This window comes from Moschus berezovskii, chromosome 8, assembly GCF_049115385.1.
Source record: "Moschus berezovskii isolate FMDL1 chromosome 8, NW_MosBer_1.0, whole genome shotgun sequence".
Classification (NCBI taxonomy): Eukaryota; Metazoa; Chordata; class Mammalia; order Artiodactyla; family Moschidae; genus Moschus; species Moschus berezovskii.
The window spans coordinates 100,645,136-100,662,379 of NC_142467.1; the positions used below are offsets into that span (position 1 = coordinate 100,645,136).

The following is a 17,244-nucleotide window of genomic DNA, read 5'->3' on the forward strand; positions in this document are numbered from 1 at the left end:
TTCCCTTTTAGCAGCTTATAAACATCCTTCTTCCATCTTTTTGGCTCTGCTCCCAGAAGGGGGCTGTTCAGGGTTCCTGGAGGGCCAGGGAGAGAGGCAGGCTTCCTGGGCCAGAGGGAAGAAGGGCTGCTGGAACTGGGTCCCCCCACCAGCACAGCTACAGGTGACCCCAGGAACAGGGGAGGGGGTCGACCTGGGCTGGGGTTTAGCTGGGGACACCTGAACTCCTGCTTCTCTGGTGCCCCCAAACAGGAGGGTGGTCTGATGGCTAGAGCTGTGCAGGACTTTTGCTGGCCTCCAGGGGCTGAGCAGAGCATCTTCCCAGGGGTCTGCACCCAGGCAGGTACCCATCTCTCCTGTGGGCTTCACCTCCAGCGATGTAGAACTCAGGCTTCTTTCAGGACCTGGGCATGAACTTTGGCTCCTGACTTTTAAGGAGTGAAAGCTCTGAGCTTTCACTTTACCTGTCCATGGACTCCCCGCACTGCTATACTTCCTAACACCCCAACGCTTTATTAAACCATTGCTGAGCCCGAGTAGCTCTAGACCTCCTCTGGCCAGATGGGTAAGGTAGGGAGACTATCTCAGGAGAAAGAACCAGACCCGAGGCACTTGGTAAGCCAAGCACTCTGGGACTTAAGCCCCAAGGGAGAGAGGTGAGGCGAAGTCCTGGTAGTAAATACACAGACTGAGGTTATCAACAGATACCCCAGAGCAGTGGGTTCCACCACTGCCCTCGGGGGCGCTTGGCATTTGGGGCTGTCCCAGCTGAGGGGGCATGATGCTACTGGCGCCTAGGGGGCGGAGGCCAGAGACACCTCCTGCTGTTGCACAGGATGGCTCCACCGAAGAAGGGTCCATGGGGTGGGAGTTGAGAACCCTAGTCTGGAGTCTGGCTCCCTAAAAAGATGACGGTACTCGCTCTTCCTGAGCCGTTCTGCCCCACCCTGTCCTGCCCCTCACCATTCGCATCCGCTCATCTCCCTCCTCCACCGTCAGGATTCACACATCCACATGTGTGCGCACAGGCACACAAGCTCGCAGCTCCCGGGAGTCAACACATTCGGCTTTTCACATGCTCTCGAACACACAGAAAAATCTGGGAAGTCTGTCCCGCACTTAATTGAATTAAAGGACTGGGGTTTGGCAGGACACTGTGTATCTGAGCTGCAGCTTCTTCTAGCCGATTAGGTGCCATACAGGACAGTTCAGGCTCCCTGCGATTCCAGCTGCTGCTGCTCCTCTCCCGTCTCCTTCCCCCACTTCCTCGCCTGGGGAGGGCGAGGTCAGCAACACCTTACTCCTCTTCCCTTCTGTCACCGCCTTGCCTTCAGCTGCTGCTGGTGGGGGGGCTGGGGCCTCCAGTGGAGCAGGTACCCCCTCAGCATGAAGCCAGGGGACTGTCTGGAGCACAAGGATCTAGCCAGTCCCTCCTTCCAGGATTTCTGCTGCTGGGGGCCTGGGGTGGGAGCTGGAGAGGGCTGCTGGGTGGAAACTTCTTGGCCAAGTGTAAAGCCGCCAAGTTCTGCCTGTAAAGTCTGAGGCTTGCGTCCCTGCGGAATAGCTGGGCGCCTGTGTGGACATGGTCAGGGTGCCCATGGTGGGCACACACTGAGTGACACACAGGACAGCCACCCCTCAGGTCCCCTGTCCAACTTGAGCTGTTGGAGGGCGGGAGCGGGGGCAGGTGTGCTGCGGAACAAAGGGATGCTTCTTACTTTCTCTCCCTTCCCACCCCCTGCTGTCTCTTCATCGGCAGCCCCCCTTTATGAGCCCACTCTGGCCCCTCCTTGGGATCAGATGGCATGAGTTCAGGCGCTGCCTCTCCTCTGAGGGCAAACCCAGCACCAGAGCCCAGCCTTTGCTTTGAGGAAGGCCTGCAGGAGCCACCCTTTCCCAGAGCCAGAGGGCATTGGAAAGCACCCATATCTGGAATGGGTACACAGGACACCCTGGGGCCTTGCTGTGGGCAAGAGGCACCTGGTCAATCAGCCTGTGCCTCCTGGGGCACCATCTTCTAGCACGAATCACCTCCTTTGCCCATCCCTTGGTGGGGGTCCGGCTGTGTGCAGAATCTGTCCCCCGGACCCCACAGTTAAAGAGCAGCCTGGACAAGATGCTAATGTCTGGCATCAGGGGCATCCAGGGGCCTGTCGGAGGAGCCCAGCCCTGCCCCACATGTGTAGCCCTTGATGCTTGGGCAAGGCAGAGGGTAGGGAGCCAGCCCTTCCCTGTCCGCTGGGCTGTTGCACTGGCTGGGAGGAAGACTGGGGGGCCAGAGAAGTGGCTGGGCCCAGTCCGGGGGCCCTGAGAAGCGATCTGCACTGCCCAGGGTCAGGGGGAGCGGGCGGGCGGGCCTCACCTCGGCTAACCTCCCTGCGGAACAAAGGGGCCTTTCTCCACGCCTGCCCCGGGAGGGTGTGCCTGCCCGACTGCTGCCACCGTTGCCGAGAGTGCTGGCCTGTGTTGTTTTTTTTTTTTCCTTCCCGACTTTTCTCCATTTCTATTCCTCTTTTTGGTTTCTAATCTCTGACTTTTAGTCTCCATTTTTAACTTTTTGAGAGAGAGAGAAAAAATAAAAGGAAGAAACCTTCCTCTCCAAACGTTTATCAGGCGCAGAGGCAGGTCTGTGTTGCCAAAAGGTGGGGGCAACGTGGGCGTGTTGGGAACACTCCAGGGGTCACGCAGCCGCAGACTAGCCCACATCCAGGGCAGCCCCACGCTGGGGGAGGCAGGCTGGGCTCAGCGCAGCGGCGGCGGCGGCGGCTCAGAGCGGGCCTGAGCTCACGGGATTACCCCTCCCAGCCGCGCACCTGGCAGTCCCCCCCTACCTCCTGCTTCTCCTCACTAGCCCATTCCCCGGCCCCCTTGTATCCGGCCCCCTGCACCGCAAGCTGTTCCTAATCAAAGAGCACGGGAAGTTCGGCCCTCCTATCTCATCACGGGATGTGCTCGGCAGCGGCGGCAACCAGAGCTGCCGCCTTGGGCCGCACGACACGGGGTCGGAAGGGCCCGAGCGCGGCCGCGTCCTCCTGGTGCCAGCTCGGACCTTGCCGTTGTGCAAGGGTTTCCCTGGCCCCTGCAGCCCAGGGCAGACTGCGCGCAAGTTCGCCGCCGCCTCCGCGCCGGCCGCAGCCTGCGGAGGGCAGCTAGTGTTAACTCGCTGTGCCACCTAGCTGCCGAGTCGGGGAGTGCAACACACCGCTCTCCGGGGGTGCGGATCCCTGAGCCCCACAGCCCTGGGAAGTACCTTTCGGTACTTCAGAGTCCTGTGAGTGGGGAATTTGTCACCTGCCAGGCTTGTAGGATCGGTATCATTTTGTCCCCTTAGCGGCTTGAATCGTCCCAGCCCTGAGTCTGGGGGGCTGCCTCCTACACCAGTCTCTCTACTCGGTGCAGAAGATGCCCCTCTGCTGTCCTTCAGTATCCCCGCCGTCCCTGAAATACAGTCCCAGAAGCTGGCCACTTTACCCCATCAGTAGCTCCCTATGTATGCCTGGCGCTTTATAGTGCATAAAACCTTCCCGCTTCATTCACTGTAAAAACTCCTGCTCACATCTCCCCGTGCCCTCTGAGGCAAGCCTGGTGTTGTGTTGCACAGAGGAGAGGAGGCCCAGGAGACACACTAGGGGCCTAATAACAGCAGGTCTAGAATTTGGACCCCAGGCTCCTGATTCCAAGCCCAGGACTCCTTCCAGCAGCCAGAGAGGTCTCAGCCTCCAAGGAGGTCACGCACCTGCCCACCCATTCAACCCTGCCTGGGACCTCAGGGATCTGAGTTGGAGGTTGGCAAATTCACAAATTCCTCATGTTTTGTCTGGGCATCTCTGGACGGTGGCTGCCTTAAGGCCTGCAGGGTGGGGAGGCCTGTGAGAGCGCTCCTCTGCCCTCCCTTCTCAGGGAGACTCTTGTTCCTTCCTGTGGTCAGTCCAGAGCTCGGGCATGGGGGCCAGTGTGTCAAACCCTGCATCCAGACCCAGTTGGACTTTACAGGAGTATTAGCTGTTCTAGGTATTCCAAATCAGTTCCTTGGGTATGTGTGTGGAGGTCTGGGTCTTCAGGAAAGATATGCCCTCAGAAGAGGGAAGGTGCCAGCTAGTTGTCCCCTGGATGGTCCGTGTTCTCCTCTGTCCATGGGATTCTCCAGGCAAGAATACTGGAGTGGCTGGCCATGCCCTCCTCCAAGGGATCTTCCCAACCCAGGGACTGAACCCGCGTATCCTGCACTAGCAGGCAGGTTCCTTACGCTGAGCCACCTGGACCACCCGGGTGGTCTATGTGATTGGAATGATTAGAGGGTTTCTTTGAGTCTTCCACTCAAATTACACTTTCAGGTGTGGGGGAGAATGTAATGAACAAAACACTGACAGGCCTTGGACTCGAGGGCCTGATGGTCTGGTGGGGCACTCCTGGTCAGAAATCCCCAGCCTGGAAGATCTGGTGGTCAGGTTCTTAGGTCTCTCATGCTGTCCAAAATCAGAGTCCAAGTCTGACTACCCCACACAACGCAGGCCCTGCAAGAGGAGCCTCCTCCAGGGTTGCCAGCCTGGGTACTCTTAGGGGGCTGAGGAGGTTAGGGCACCTGAGGATGGGAAACAGGTAGCCTCTGTCTGCTGCTGCTTCCCAAAGGAGAACAGAAGCAGGTGGGTTCTTCTCCAGGTCCCCAGGGTCCCTGGATGGATTCTCCCAGTGAAAGGGGGCAGTGGGAGGCAGGGCAGGACAGGATTCTGCTCACAGAAAGAGAGAGGGAACACGGAGTGCAGGGAGGCCTGGGGTACTGATGCGCCCCTATTTCCACTGTCCTCTGGCCTACCCAGCTGCCTTTCCAACAGGTGAAGAGGCTCCAGGTGTGGAGGCCTTCCCCTGCCCAGGACTGAAAATGGGTTTCCTAATCCTGGGGATTTGATCCTCTCATTTTCTTTTCCTGGTCAGGTATTCCTTCTCTTCATCTCCTCCTTTACCCAGAACATTGTGAGAGTGGATGGGTAGGGCTCCTTGGCCTGGAGTCTCCCCAGCCCCTCACTTTGTCCGGCACCCTACAGGCAGATGCTGGTCGTTAGGTGCAGACCAGGCAGTTGTGTTCATGAAGCCACTCCTAACTAATTCGAGGAAAGTTTTCTCCCCTTCTGTTTTTGTTTTTTAATGTATCATTTCCTCTTTTGCTTCCTCTTTCTCTCTCCGCTTTTCCCCCCTTTCCCTGCCTCTCCTCTAACCTTCTATTTCTCTGATTTTTTTTTTTTTTGAGGTGGGGCCACATTTCATGCAGAATCTTAGTTCCCCAACCAGGGATTGAACCCGTGCCCCCTGAAGTGGAAGCGCAGAGTCTTAACCACTGGATTGCCAGAGAACCCCTTCTGATTCTATAGCAGACTTCTTTCCTTGAACTACTTTGCTTTGACTGATTTTCTGTCTTGGTCCCTCCCTCTCTGTTAGTTTTAATTTTGTCTTTTTGTCTGTTTCTTGCTCTTGGCTCCACTGCCTCCTTCCCTTAAATTCCTGCTTGTCTCAGAAATGTCCCTCGGGTGACCTCCAGAGCCTTTGCCTCCCCTTTCTCATCCCTAGTTGGCATTAGCATCCAGAGGACTCTGTCCCTTTACAAGTAATTAGACCAAGGGCAAGTGTATTTGGGGGTTGGGGGAGAAGGTGAGGCCTGGCCCTGGGAGGTGGGGACACTATTAATAGTCCTAAGAGCAGCTGGGGGTGGGGGTGGTTGTTTGGCCGGGCCCGGCTGGGGCAGCTCGAAGGGCCAGAAAGGGCAGCACTGGAAATAGAGTGGCTGGGGTGGGGGAGCAGCTCTGCAGGTCCCTGACCTGGACACGGCCCCTCTGCCACGCCCCTGCCTTCTCTTGGTGTGGAGGGCATTCTCCACTATCAGTTTCTATCCATCAGGTTGGAGAGGGAGGAGAAGCTTCAAGGCCGGGGGGCCACTTTTCTGGGCCCCCAGCATCACATGATGCCTGGTCCCAGGCCCTCTCAGAAATGTTGGCTCCTGCTGCCGGCTGAGTCGTGGCATCAGCCTGTGCTGCCAGGAGAGGCACCCGGCCATTTGTGTGGCCACGCCTGTGCCCCGGTGTCCTCAGCTCCCCGTATGCCCAGTGCCGAGCTAGTGTGGGCAGGGCTTTGCACTCAGCATCCAGGGGCACAAGTCTCTCTGTGCTTCCCTGTTAGCCTTGCTGTCTCCTGGCAATCCCTGGCCCTGCCTCTCCCTGACTGTTTCCAATGTGGTGACTGTCCTGGGACCACAGTCGTTGTATTCGGGGGGGACGTACGTGTAGAAGGCATTCTGCTCTGCCCTTTATTTCCCAAGAAAGCTCCCTGCCCTTCTTTGCAGAGGGTAATGGGCCAAGTCTTGAGGGAGCCCCTCTGCTCACTGGCAGTGGTCTCTGGGGTGAGATACCAAGAACCATCATCTTGAGTGCACGTGATGTATCTTTAAAGAGTATGAACTCCAATGGGAGAGGAGCTGTGGGTTAGCCACAGCGTCCCCACCGAGTTGGCATTTGAGCTGAGCCCAGACAGAGTAGGGTTTTAGCTGAGGGAGGTGAAGGAAATTGGTGATCGCACTGGAAGGACAGCTGACGTTTAGGGAACCCCTACTGTAGGCTGGGCCCTGGACTGAGCACCTTGTACCTGTTTTCCCACTTACTCCTCAGGCAGGAGCCCCAGGGGGCAGGCGGCATCTCCATTGTACAGACGAGGAGACAGTCCAGAACTTGGCCAGGACCACTGGGCCCGTAGGTCCCCGAGCACGGTTGTGAGCTCAGGGGAGCCCACTCCACTTGGGCTGCCCGCCTCCTCCCTCCACTTCCCCTCGCCCTTGGTGTGCCCCCTTTCCCCTCTGTCCTGCAGAAGGGTACCTCCCTGGATGGCAGCGGGGAGCCCTCAGGGAGGCCTGTGGTGGAGGGCTCAGGGTGGAGGCAGAGGCGGCCTGGGACCGAGGGCTCCTGCCTGCCTTTGTCTCACCACAGGCCCCTCCCTTTGCAGTAGGGGCCGTCTCATTTTCACTCCCTCTGTGTGGATTCTGCTCGGATGGGACTCCGAGCCCCTGGACATCTCTGGAACAGCCAGGGTGGTGTTCCTGCTCAGCCCTGGGCCTGCACATTCACCCTGCAGGCAGCACAGAGCACTGACATCTAGGTTGCTGGGACCAGTGTTGGGTCTCCTGCAAAGGGCAGACCCAGGAGGAGCCTGCAGTCCCACCTGCAACCCCCAGTGCTGCTGTGAGTGGGGGGTCTCATTTGTTAGCTACTGGGCCAGACTTGGAGAGGCAGCTGGCAGGTTGATGGTCCCGGGCTCTTTCCCTCCGTCACCCTGCCGGGCGCTTCCCTCTGCACCGGGGTGTCCCTGCTCTCTCCTTTGCTGCACATGCTCTGTTATGCCTGGGGGAGAAGCAGCTGGGCACCCAGGACCCGTCTCTAGCTCCCCCGGGCTGAGCACAGTGCTGACAGTCTCCCCTGGAGGCGCAGGGCAGAGGACACTGTGCAGCTCACACCGGGAGCAGCCTTGGGGGCCTGGGGCTGCCTGCCTGAGCCCAACCTTCAGGTCCGCTCTGCTGATCCTCTGGCCACCAGATAAGCCCCTGCACTTGCCTTCTCCTCCCTTCCCCAGCTCCCCTGCCAGGCCATGAGCCCTGCTGTAGCCAGACTCGGCCCTTGCTCCCCAGGGGACCCCTGATAGCAGCTGTGGAGGCAGGGTGGGTTGCAGGGGAGAGCAGTGCCATCAGGCTCAAAGGTAAGGGCAGAGTGTCCCGTCTTGAGTCCGCTGGCCCCGGCCTGCCAGATCCCTGTGACCCTCCCTGCTGTCCCCACCCCACCCCCACCCCCACTGGCCTTCCTTGAACCTAGGCCGCAGGGGCAGCTGGGGCGGATCTAGACCACGTGTGTGTCGAGGCTGTAACTTGGTCTCTTTCTCTTTCCTGTCACTTGTCTCTTCCTCCCCGCAACAGGTGACCCGAGTCAAAAACTTGAGCCCCTTTGGCTCCATGAGGGGAGGGGAAATGAGAGGAGGGTGATGGGGCAGGGGGTAGTGACATGTTTCCCTGCCTTGTCTCTGCCCACACCCCCACCCACAGCTTCAGAGCTGTGCTTCCTGGTCAGGCTTCTTTCTCCAACCATGTGGGGTCTAGGATGGCAGAGGAGGGAAAAACCCCAGGATGGCCCCAGGTCCTGCGAGCATACACGCTGGCTTATGGACGTGGTGGAGGGAAATGGGGGGAAGATCGAAAAGCCCCCTCAGCCCGGCCTGGTCGAGCCCAGCCTCCTCTGTCCTCTGGCTGCCCTGCATTCCCAAGGACTTCCTTGGTCTCAAGTCTTCTGTTTGCAGAGACAGGGAGAACCCCTCTGTGACCCGTTCCCCTAGCCCCCCATCCATCTGCTGCTCCCCTCCTCAGGGTGTCTCAGATTCTCAGACTTCGGTTTCAGGAGACACAATAGTTATATTCTCCAGCTCTGATTGCTGCAGGCCAGGCCTCGGCTCCCCTTGAGATTGGATTTCTCCTGGCCTGGATGCTCCTCACTTGCAGAGAGTGGGTGTGTGTGTGTGTGTGTGTGCGCGCGCGCAGGGTAGCGGGGGGGGTTGCCACACTGGGCAGAGCCAGGGATCAGCTCCAGAATTGGTCCTTCAGAGTATGGCACCCCCAGAACAGAGCACACCCTTGTCTGCTTCTCCAACCTCAGGCCTGGGGAGAGCTGGCAGAGGGGACGGGCAGGCATGCCCAGAGAGCTGGCCTCCCCCTCCATCCTCAAAGGCCAGTGGTCTGGATAGAGCCAAAGGAGGTTCCTCTTAGCAGTGATCATGGTGACCTCAGCTCTCAACACACCACACCAACTCACCCCATCCCTCCTGGACAGCATCAAGTGGCTGGTGGCATCTTTGGGGGTGTGTGTGTGCGTGTCTGGATGTAGAGCAAATGTGCGCCCTAGTACATACACGTGCCTGGGTATGCATGTGTCGGTGCGGTTGTGCCTGCGTGCCCCTCTCAGCCCCCCCAAAAATGCACTCAGTCTGTGATGTGCGTGGGGGCAGCCAACCGGTGAATTATATGTGGCCTGTTTCTCGGAGAGAAGTTGTTTGGGGCGGGAGCCGAGGCGGAGCGTGTGCTGCAGTGAGCAGGAATCCCTCCCTCACCTAGTGGGAGCCATAAATATCTCCCTGTCTATGGCTGGGAGTATATATATTAAAAACATGCTGTCAGTTGGAGTTTATGTGTGATTCTGGGCTCCTTCTGGCTGTTGGAGCTTCCCCTCTTAGAGCTCTGATGAAGAGGCAGAGGCCTCTCTGAAGCACACATGCGTGCGCACGCACACACTTGTGCAAACAGGCAGGGCTGGGAGAAGAAAGGGGGCCATAGAGAGGGAAAGCGAAGGAGAAGGAAGGACAGAGAGGGGGGCATGGAGCCAAGGCAGAGCAAAATGAGACCAGAAATAGGATTCCAGAGGGAAAGGCGAGGAGCTGAAGAAAGGAAGTCGGGGGCTTTAATAAGAACTGAGCAGAGGTAGAGAATGAACAGAGCTGGGGGCGAGAAGAATGGTATTTCAGGGGCTTCAGGGCTGTTCCAGGAGACACAGAAGAACCCTGAGGAAGAGAGGGTCCCATGCTGCCAACCTCTGGCTGAGCCTGGTCTAGGGCGGGGTGCTGCACGAGGCCTCCAGTCTGTAAGCGCCGACCAGGGGTTGGGGGTGACCGAAGCCGTGAGGAGATGGAGGGAGCGCAGCCTGGGACCTGAGCGCCAATCCCATTTCAGAGCCTTGCTCTGCAGAGCCCACTTGGTCCCACACCTAGGAAGAGTCCAAATGCGCCACCCGCCCCCACGCAGTCCTGCCTTCTGCCCCAAGGTGTGAACTGCACGAGTACCCCGGTCCCAAGAGGAAGACAGGCAGCAGAGCACGCGCTCACACACATGTGATGCGAGCCAGCCTGAACACACACACCCCTCGCCACCGTGGTGGCATCAGGGACAAGTGGCAGCCTCCAAAATTCTCTTCCTCCCCTAAGCCTGAACCAGGCAGAGGCCTGACGCCTGCACGCCCGGGCAGCTGTCCTCAGACACAGTGGCTGGACTTGGCTTTGAGGAAGGGGCACGTGATAGCTGAGTGGAGAGCAGCTTAGGGCACAGGAGGTACGCCTGGCCCTGGGCACCGGGGTGCAAGAACACGTCATCTCAGGGCTGAACGGAGCTTGCGGTGCCTCTGGCCCCTCCATCCCCTCTCCAGTCTCTCCAGAAAGTCAAGGCAGCCTTTGTCCCTGAAGAGAGTTGTAGGTCCGGGGGCTGGGATTCAGTCAGGGTGGCCCCGAGCTGCAAGTGGGTGGTTAGGGTCCCTACTGCTTGGTCTACCAGGCTGGAGAGAAAGCCAAGGCCGGAAATGTTGCCAGGGGATGTGGCCCTGGAAGGCTGGGGAAGCCGAGTGACAGCCTCGGGGGCGTGGGCCGGGCGGGAGAGGATAAAGGATGGAGCCGGGCACCTGCCCGCCTGGTGCCAGCCAACATTTTCTCTGCTGGTCCACCGGCCCACAGGCCACCAGCTGGCCCATTGTCCCCAGTGAGAAAGCAGACACTGGAGGGGGGCTCCCGTGTGGCAGGAGCTCACTCATGCACGCCCGCCTGGTAGGGACTGCCAGGGGAGAGCCACCACGTGCTGGGCTGGGGCGAGGGGAGAAGGGGGTGGCCAAGGGAGGCGCCCCCATGGCGCAGCAGTCAGGGCTCCTCCTGTGCTGTTGGCAGAGGGCAGTGCTCAGGGCCTGCGAACAGGAGATAAAGAGTTCAGGCAGAGGGTTTTCTCTCAGTAACCGTGGATTTGTGTGTTTGTTCAGCTGGTGGCTCTGATAAGCCCCATTCTGTGAGATAAAAGCCAAGCAACCATGAGGCGGGTCCTGGGGAGGGGTGTCATAAAGGGGCCTGCCTTTCTGTGTCCCAAGGCCTGGGGTTACTCCCTCCCTTCCCCAGGGATCGACAGGGAAGGGGGTCAGGCACCGGGGCAGCACGTTCCTTGGGGTGCCAGCCTGGGGTCGAGCTCCTGGTCCCCAGGGGCTGTCCAGCGCAGGCCCCAACCCGAGGGCACCGCTCCCCAGAGTGCCCGCGGCGTCAGGACGCTGGCCTGGCGGGCTTTTGCCTCCGGGTCGGGGGGCAGCTCCTCGCCCTCCCCAGGAGTCTGTCCACCACCGGTGCAGCGGCCTGCCCGCTGCCCGCCCAGGTGTGCCTCCAGGCTGCCTGAGTGGACACGCAGACCCTCACGGGGCGGGGGTCTGCCCGGTAAACCACAGGCTCCGCGTGTGGGGACGGCCTGAGGCAGGGGCGCTCGGCCACGCCGCGTGGCTCCCGGGCCATCCTGTGGCCTCGAGCCCCTCTGCCCCTCTCACTCCGCCGGCCGGGCCCGGATCCCCAGCGCGTCCGCCTTTGGTGCCGGGGGGCGCCGGCGGGGCCACCCGCCGTAAGATGGCTGCCAAGGGCTAAGATGGCTGCCAGCAGCGCCCGCAGGCGCGTGGCAGCGGGCCTGGCCCGCGGTCCCCGCTCCCGCCTGCTCCCTTTCATGGCGCTGACGGTAAGAACAGCAGCGCCGGTCCGGGGCAGGGTCCCGGTTCAGGAGGATTTCCTGTCCGTCGCGCTCTCCCGGAGCCCCATTTGTCTCTGCCTCTGTCGCTGGCCGACCTCCATCTCTTTGTCGGCTTCTCTCGTCTCTCTGTCCCCGGGCTGGGTGTGCGCATGCGCGTGGCTTTCTGCCTCCTCCTGGCCACGTTTGAAGGGCTGAGGCCACTCTTAACAGGATGGCCTCCTACCATCCCCCCTACTCCACTGTCCCTGGCCTGAAGGGCTCTGTGGGGACTGAATTGGTCCTGGGACAAGTGGGGCAAAGCCTTTGCAGCAAAGCCTTGACCGTGTGCCCCTTGCTGGGCTCCACACGCGGGTCCTGCAGCTGTGCCCTTTCTGAGCTGTGAATCTGGGAAAGGTCGGCCCTGAGAGACATTAGGCTCGCGGCACTGGTCCACAGAGGCCCTAAGGTGGGCCACCTACTGCCTCAACCCCTTGCCTGCTCCCTCCTGGACCAGCTGGGGCTTGAATCAGACCCAGAGAGTCAGGAATGGGCTGAGGAGAGAGCAACAAGAAAATTCACATGCAGAGAGACGCTGCCCTCCCCCGGGGCGGGGAAGGAAGTCAGACGGGCTCCTTCCAGAGCAGAGTGCCACCACGACAAAGAAGTGGCCTGGGGTGGAATTCGCCATCCCTAAAAACGCTGCTAGGGTGGGTGCAAAGGGAGATGTGGAAGGACACACCCCAAACACAAGGGGGTGAGGGGTCCTATTAGGTTATAAACCTCATTTTCTTGATTTGTGACAGGATTCATTATTATTATCATTTGGAATTTTTAAAAAGTAGAGGCTGGCTAAAAAGGTACTTCCCTGATGGTCCAGTGGTTGAGTCCACCTTCCAGTGCAGGGGATGCGGGTTGGATCCCCGGCTGGGGAACTAAGATCCCATGTGATGCCAGGAAACTAACTGCATATGCTGCAACAAAGGTTCCGCGTGCCTCAACCAAGACCCAACACAGCCAAATAAATACGTGAAAAAAAAATTTTTTTTTTAAAGTGAAACAAGATAAAGGATGGGGAAAATGGGGCCTGAAACCATCCTGGGGACAGCCTGTCTTTTTCCCACCGGCCACATGGATGCAAGAGGCCAGGAACTTGGCTGAGCCATCATAGGGCCTTAGCTCTGAGAAGGCTACTGTTCTGCTCACCAGTGCCAACACCTGGAGCTCTTCCTTCTTTCCCAAGTGGCTGCAGGATCCCCCCACTTCTATCTCTTGGGCTCACGTCACTCTTCAGGAACTTCCTTGCTATTCACTCCCCAATGTGAGCGGTTTGACCGCAAGGTTGGTAGAGGATGGCCTCCGTGGTGAGTGGGTGAATGGTTGTGGGGTGGCGGCTGAGACCCAGGAGGCAGGGTCACTCCAAAGAGTGGAGCAAAGCCCTGGCCAATGCCAGGGCCCAGTTTTCCGAGGCCACCCCATGTGGTCCCCCCGTGAGCAGCTGAGTCTTTACTGAATGCCTGCCTTTCTCGTGCCCCACAACCTGCCCTGGCCCCCCTCCGCCACCCTGTCGCCAGCTGTCGTGCCCAGGCAAGCATTCTGGAGGTCCCCGTTGTGCCCCTGGCACACAAAGCTTCGAGGACCTGGGGGGCAGGGGTGGGGGGCTTTCCCAAGCTCAGCAAAATATTCACACACACACTCCACCCTGCCCCCAGTCCTCTGTGAGCTCCCACCGCACAATGGGCCCTTGTCTCAGGGCTCCCTCCGAGCAGCTGTGGCACTGGGGCATGAGACAGCCCAGACAGGCTGGCACAGAGCGGGCGACAGCATCAAGGCAAATATCCCCCCTCCGTGTTGCCAGGCACTGCCTGTATGCATAAAGGTGAGGTGGGGGTGGTGCAGGCAGGCAGCATTGGCTCTAATTAATGAATGGAGGGAAAGGGCTGCTCCCTCTGGAGCTTGAGTAGGGTAGAGAACTGGGGACCCCTTGGGTCCAACCCAGGTGTGCAAAGGGACAGTTGGGGGCTTCTCTCCTGGGCGCCTCCTTGCCCTGACTCTCGACCGGGACTGCTCACCCCCAGGGCACTTCAGGTGGTGTTTGGAGACTGGGTTTGGTTGTCACAGCTGGGGTGCTACTGGCATCTAGTGGGAGGAGGCCAGAGGTGCTGCCCAGTGCCCTGCAGTTTGCAGGGCGGCCTCACCACAGCAGCAGCGTTCTTTTTCTCTTGGCCTCCCTGGGCTGCTCAGGAAGGGAGGGGGAGAGAAGGTGTCCATAGGGCTGGAGGGACAGCTGCTTGCCTGGTGAGTGTGGGGCACTTGGTCTTGACCCATCCCCACCCTTTGTGTCTCCTGCAGAATCCGGACAATCAGATAGTTCAAACCAGCAAGGAGATGCGGACATCAAACCACTGCCCAACGGTCAGTGCCCCCTGCCCTTGTGCCTGAACCCAGCCTCCCTGGCCTGCTGTGTCCACTGCATCCCCCAACCTGTACCCTTCTCTGCCCTCCCGGGCCAGGGTGGGCCTGCCCCTGCCAACCCCTTCACTCAGCTGGCCCTTGATTGACAGAGTCTGCTGTTCTGTGGGGGAGGGCACTCATGGGGGCAAACCCCACATCCATGGAGATATGAGGACCCCTGAGGGCCAGCCTGGGGCTGGAACATGGGTCATGGGATGGAACAAGCTGAGGGTGGGGAGAGATCAGGAGAGACAGGCGGACAGCCCCTCCTGGCCGTGCCTCGACTCACTCACCTGCCCTTTTCCCTCCTCAGGGCACTTAAGTTTCCAGGACTGTTTTGTGACTTCCGGGGTCTGGAATGTGACGGAGCTGGTGAGAGTATCACAGAGTGAGTCCTTTCTCCTTCTGGGCCAGGGTTGAGTCCGCAGGGACGGGAGTGAGGAAGTGGGACTTGGACCCCATGGAGCCCCCTACTGATGGGGTCTCAGGTGGGGAGGGGGCAGGCAGACTTCCTGGGACACTCTTGGCCTCATTGGCACCAGGCTAAGTAGAATGGAGGCATTGGAGAGCCCTACCTCTGACCTCCACTGCTTTGAAGGGAAAAAAAGAAAATCATAACCAAGGAATCTTCCCAGCAAGCTTCAGCCAGAAGGAGGTTTCCTCAGCAGCCTTCACAGTGAACTCACCCCAGTGCTTCCGGGGAGCTGCTCCCGGCAATGAAACAGGCGCCCATGCTTTCCAGACCTCATCACACTCTCCCTTTTTCCTAGCTCCTGTTGCAACAGCATCAGGGCCCAACTTCTCGCTGGCAGACCTGGAGAGTCCCAGCTACTACAATATAAACCAGGTGACCCTGGGGCGGCGATCCATCACCTCCCCTCCTGCCACCAGGTGAGCCCAATGCCCCGGCCTTCCCTCAGCCCCCGAGACATCTCAGGTGCTTTGGGCAGGGTGCTTCAGCACACTACCCTCTGTTGAGGGCACTGGCTCCAGAGCCAGGGCCTGCTCTGCTGCCCGCCCTCTGAGCTTTGCCCTGGCCTCAGGGACACAAGCTCAAGCTCTGCCCAGAAGGTGCTCCCTGTCGGGACTGGGGAAGGCCTCTCTCCCGGGGGTGTGACCTTTGAACCCAGACAAAGTGGGGCTGGTACAGGCCTGGGGTGGACACTCCAGGCAGAGAGCGCAGCCTCCATCCCAGCTGAGGCTGGGCAGGCCGGCAGGACTATCCCACAGTGGGCCAGAGGGGTCAAGGAACAGAATCTGGGGATATGTGTTCTAGAAAGACTTCTAGAAGCAGTGTTCGTGGGCAGGACAGTCAGTTCGGGGCTCTCCCACCAGGCTGGAGGGGAGAAGGGCCTGAGTCCGGTGGGGCATCAGCCTGAGAATAAGGCGTGGAGTTGAGAGCCATTTGGGAAGTAGGCACAGTGTACCCTGGTCAGGGCCAGTCATGCAGGACAGGGTGCGATCCTGTCCCTTTTAAAGAAAAGAAAAATTGAGCATTTTGGTTCATTGTGAGGTTCAAGTATTCATTTTGATATGTTAGAATATTACGTTAAAATGTTATGATATTTCCATAGTCAATTGTATTTTAATATAAAATAACATAGTATCACAATGATTGAGTTTTGTGTCACCCCCTGGTGTTTTGTCCCTGGCCAATGCCTCACTCACCTCCTCTGGCTGTGGGGCTGATGGGAAGTAGAAGGCGGGCTGCGGAGGCGGCTGAGGGTTGGGCCCACTTCTTGGACTGGGGCAGCTGGGTGGATGGCAGTGGATGGTCTCGCGGTCTGAGAAGGGGCTGAAGCAGGAGGGTGTGGGCCGGGCCCCGGGGCTTTCAGTCTGACCTGGGTGGAGGGCGCACAGCCTGTGCCCTGAGATGCTGCTGACAGCGGGCACCCGCTCGCCACATGGAGGGCCGTCAGTGCAGGCTTCCTGGGTCCGGGTCTCTGTACGGCCACTCACCTGAGGACCAACCACCTGACCCCTCTCCTCCTTCCCCAGCACCACCAAGCGCCCCAAGTCCATCGATGACAGTGAGATGGAGAGCCCTGTCGACGATGTCTTCTATCCTGGCACAGGCCGCTCCCCAGCAGCTGGCAGCAGCCAGTCCAGCGGTTGGCCCAACGATGTGGATGCAGGTATGGGCGCCACTGCGAGGCCCAACCTGGAGCGCAGGCGGTGTGCAGCCTCCTCTCCCCGTCACTTTACCTGGCGAGCCTCCCGTGGTGCTTCCTGCTGCCGGCGGCACCGCCTGGCCTCTCCCAGCCTGGAGGGCAGAGGCGAGCGGGCAGGTTGTCACACGTGGGCAGTAGGACCAACCAGTGTGGCAGCAGGAAAGCCCTGGCCCTGAGCCTCTGGTGCCCTGCAAGGAGGCATGGCTTCCTCTACGAGCCACCTTGTCCTCCTTCTCTTGGTGTTTCTTCAGGGAGGTTGCCCCCGCTCTACCGTCTTCATGGTTTAAAGCAGTTTCTCAGACTGGGTGTTCTTGAACATTCCAGGGCCACAGCATTGTCTGCGGTGGGGCGATTTTGTGCCCTGTGGGGTGTTGGAACGGCAGCCCTGGTCTCTGCCCACTGGATGCCAGTTGCAAACCTCCTTACTAGGTGTGATGGCCAGAAAGGTCTCCGGACATGGCTGTGTCCTGGTGGGGATAGAATCTTCCTGAGCTGAGCACCACTGGTGTAAGGAGGGGCCCAGCTCACAGAGAGGAGCAGAGCCCAGTAGCGAGTGAGCAGAGTTGTTGCCAGGCCTCTCGCTCCTCTCACCAGCCCCTTCCTGGTGAGAGGAGGGGCTCACCAGGGGGGCTCTCCTGTTTGGACGGGAGGTGTGGGCACACCTGGAGAGCCCAAGTGGAATAGAGGGAGAGAGGGAGGGGCGTGTGTGTGTGTGCACGCACATGTGTGTGGTGCACAGCTGTGTGTCAGGAGGCTGCCTGCAGAATGCTTCTGCCTGACACGTTGCTGGTGCAGCCTGTGTGTGTCTTCAAGGTGCTGGGGTCTTGGGGCCAGGTAGCACAGACCTCTGGGATGTGTCCATTGTGGTTAGGCCTGGGGACGAAGGCCTTGTTCTGTGATGCAGGAAGATGAGGGTCAACCTGAGAGTGTTTTCCTTGGTATCTTCCAGATGTTCCCATACCAGGAAGGGCCAAGCTGATGGGCAGGGGCCAGGGCTGGGGGAAAGGCAAGACCGAAGGGCAGGGAGGAGCTTCTGCTCTCTGCAAGCTGGGAGGAGGAGAGGAGGACTCGCCTCCAGGCCCCGGGCTGAGGCCC

The 17,244-nt window shown here is 59.5% G+C and overlaps 1 protein-coding gene across 5 annotated transcripts in view; it reads left to right on the forward strand.

The window, feature by feature from the left end:
* Nucleotides 1-17,244, forward strand: part of NFIX (nuclear factor I X) — a 97,537-nt gene that overhangs the window by 59,658 nt on the left and 20,635 nt on the right. For all 5 annotated transcript variants that reach the window (XM_055431275.2, XM_055431276.2, XM_055431277.2 and 2 more), the window contains 4 exons: nt 13,877-13,939; nt 14,292-14,366; nt 14,749-14,869; nt 15,977-16,113. In XM_055431275.2, the coding sequence (XP_055287250.1) occupies nt 13,877-13,939; nt 14,292-14,366; nt 14,749-14,869; nt 15,977-16,113 (396 nt within the window). The remainder of the gene's footprint in view (nt 1-13,876; nt 13,940-14,291; nt 14,367-14,748; nt 14,870-15,976; nt 16,114-17,244) is intronic.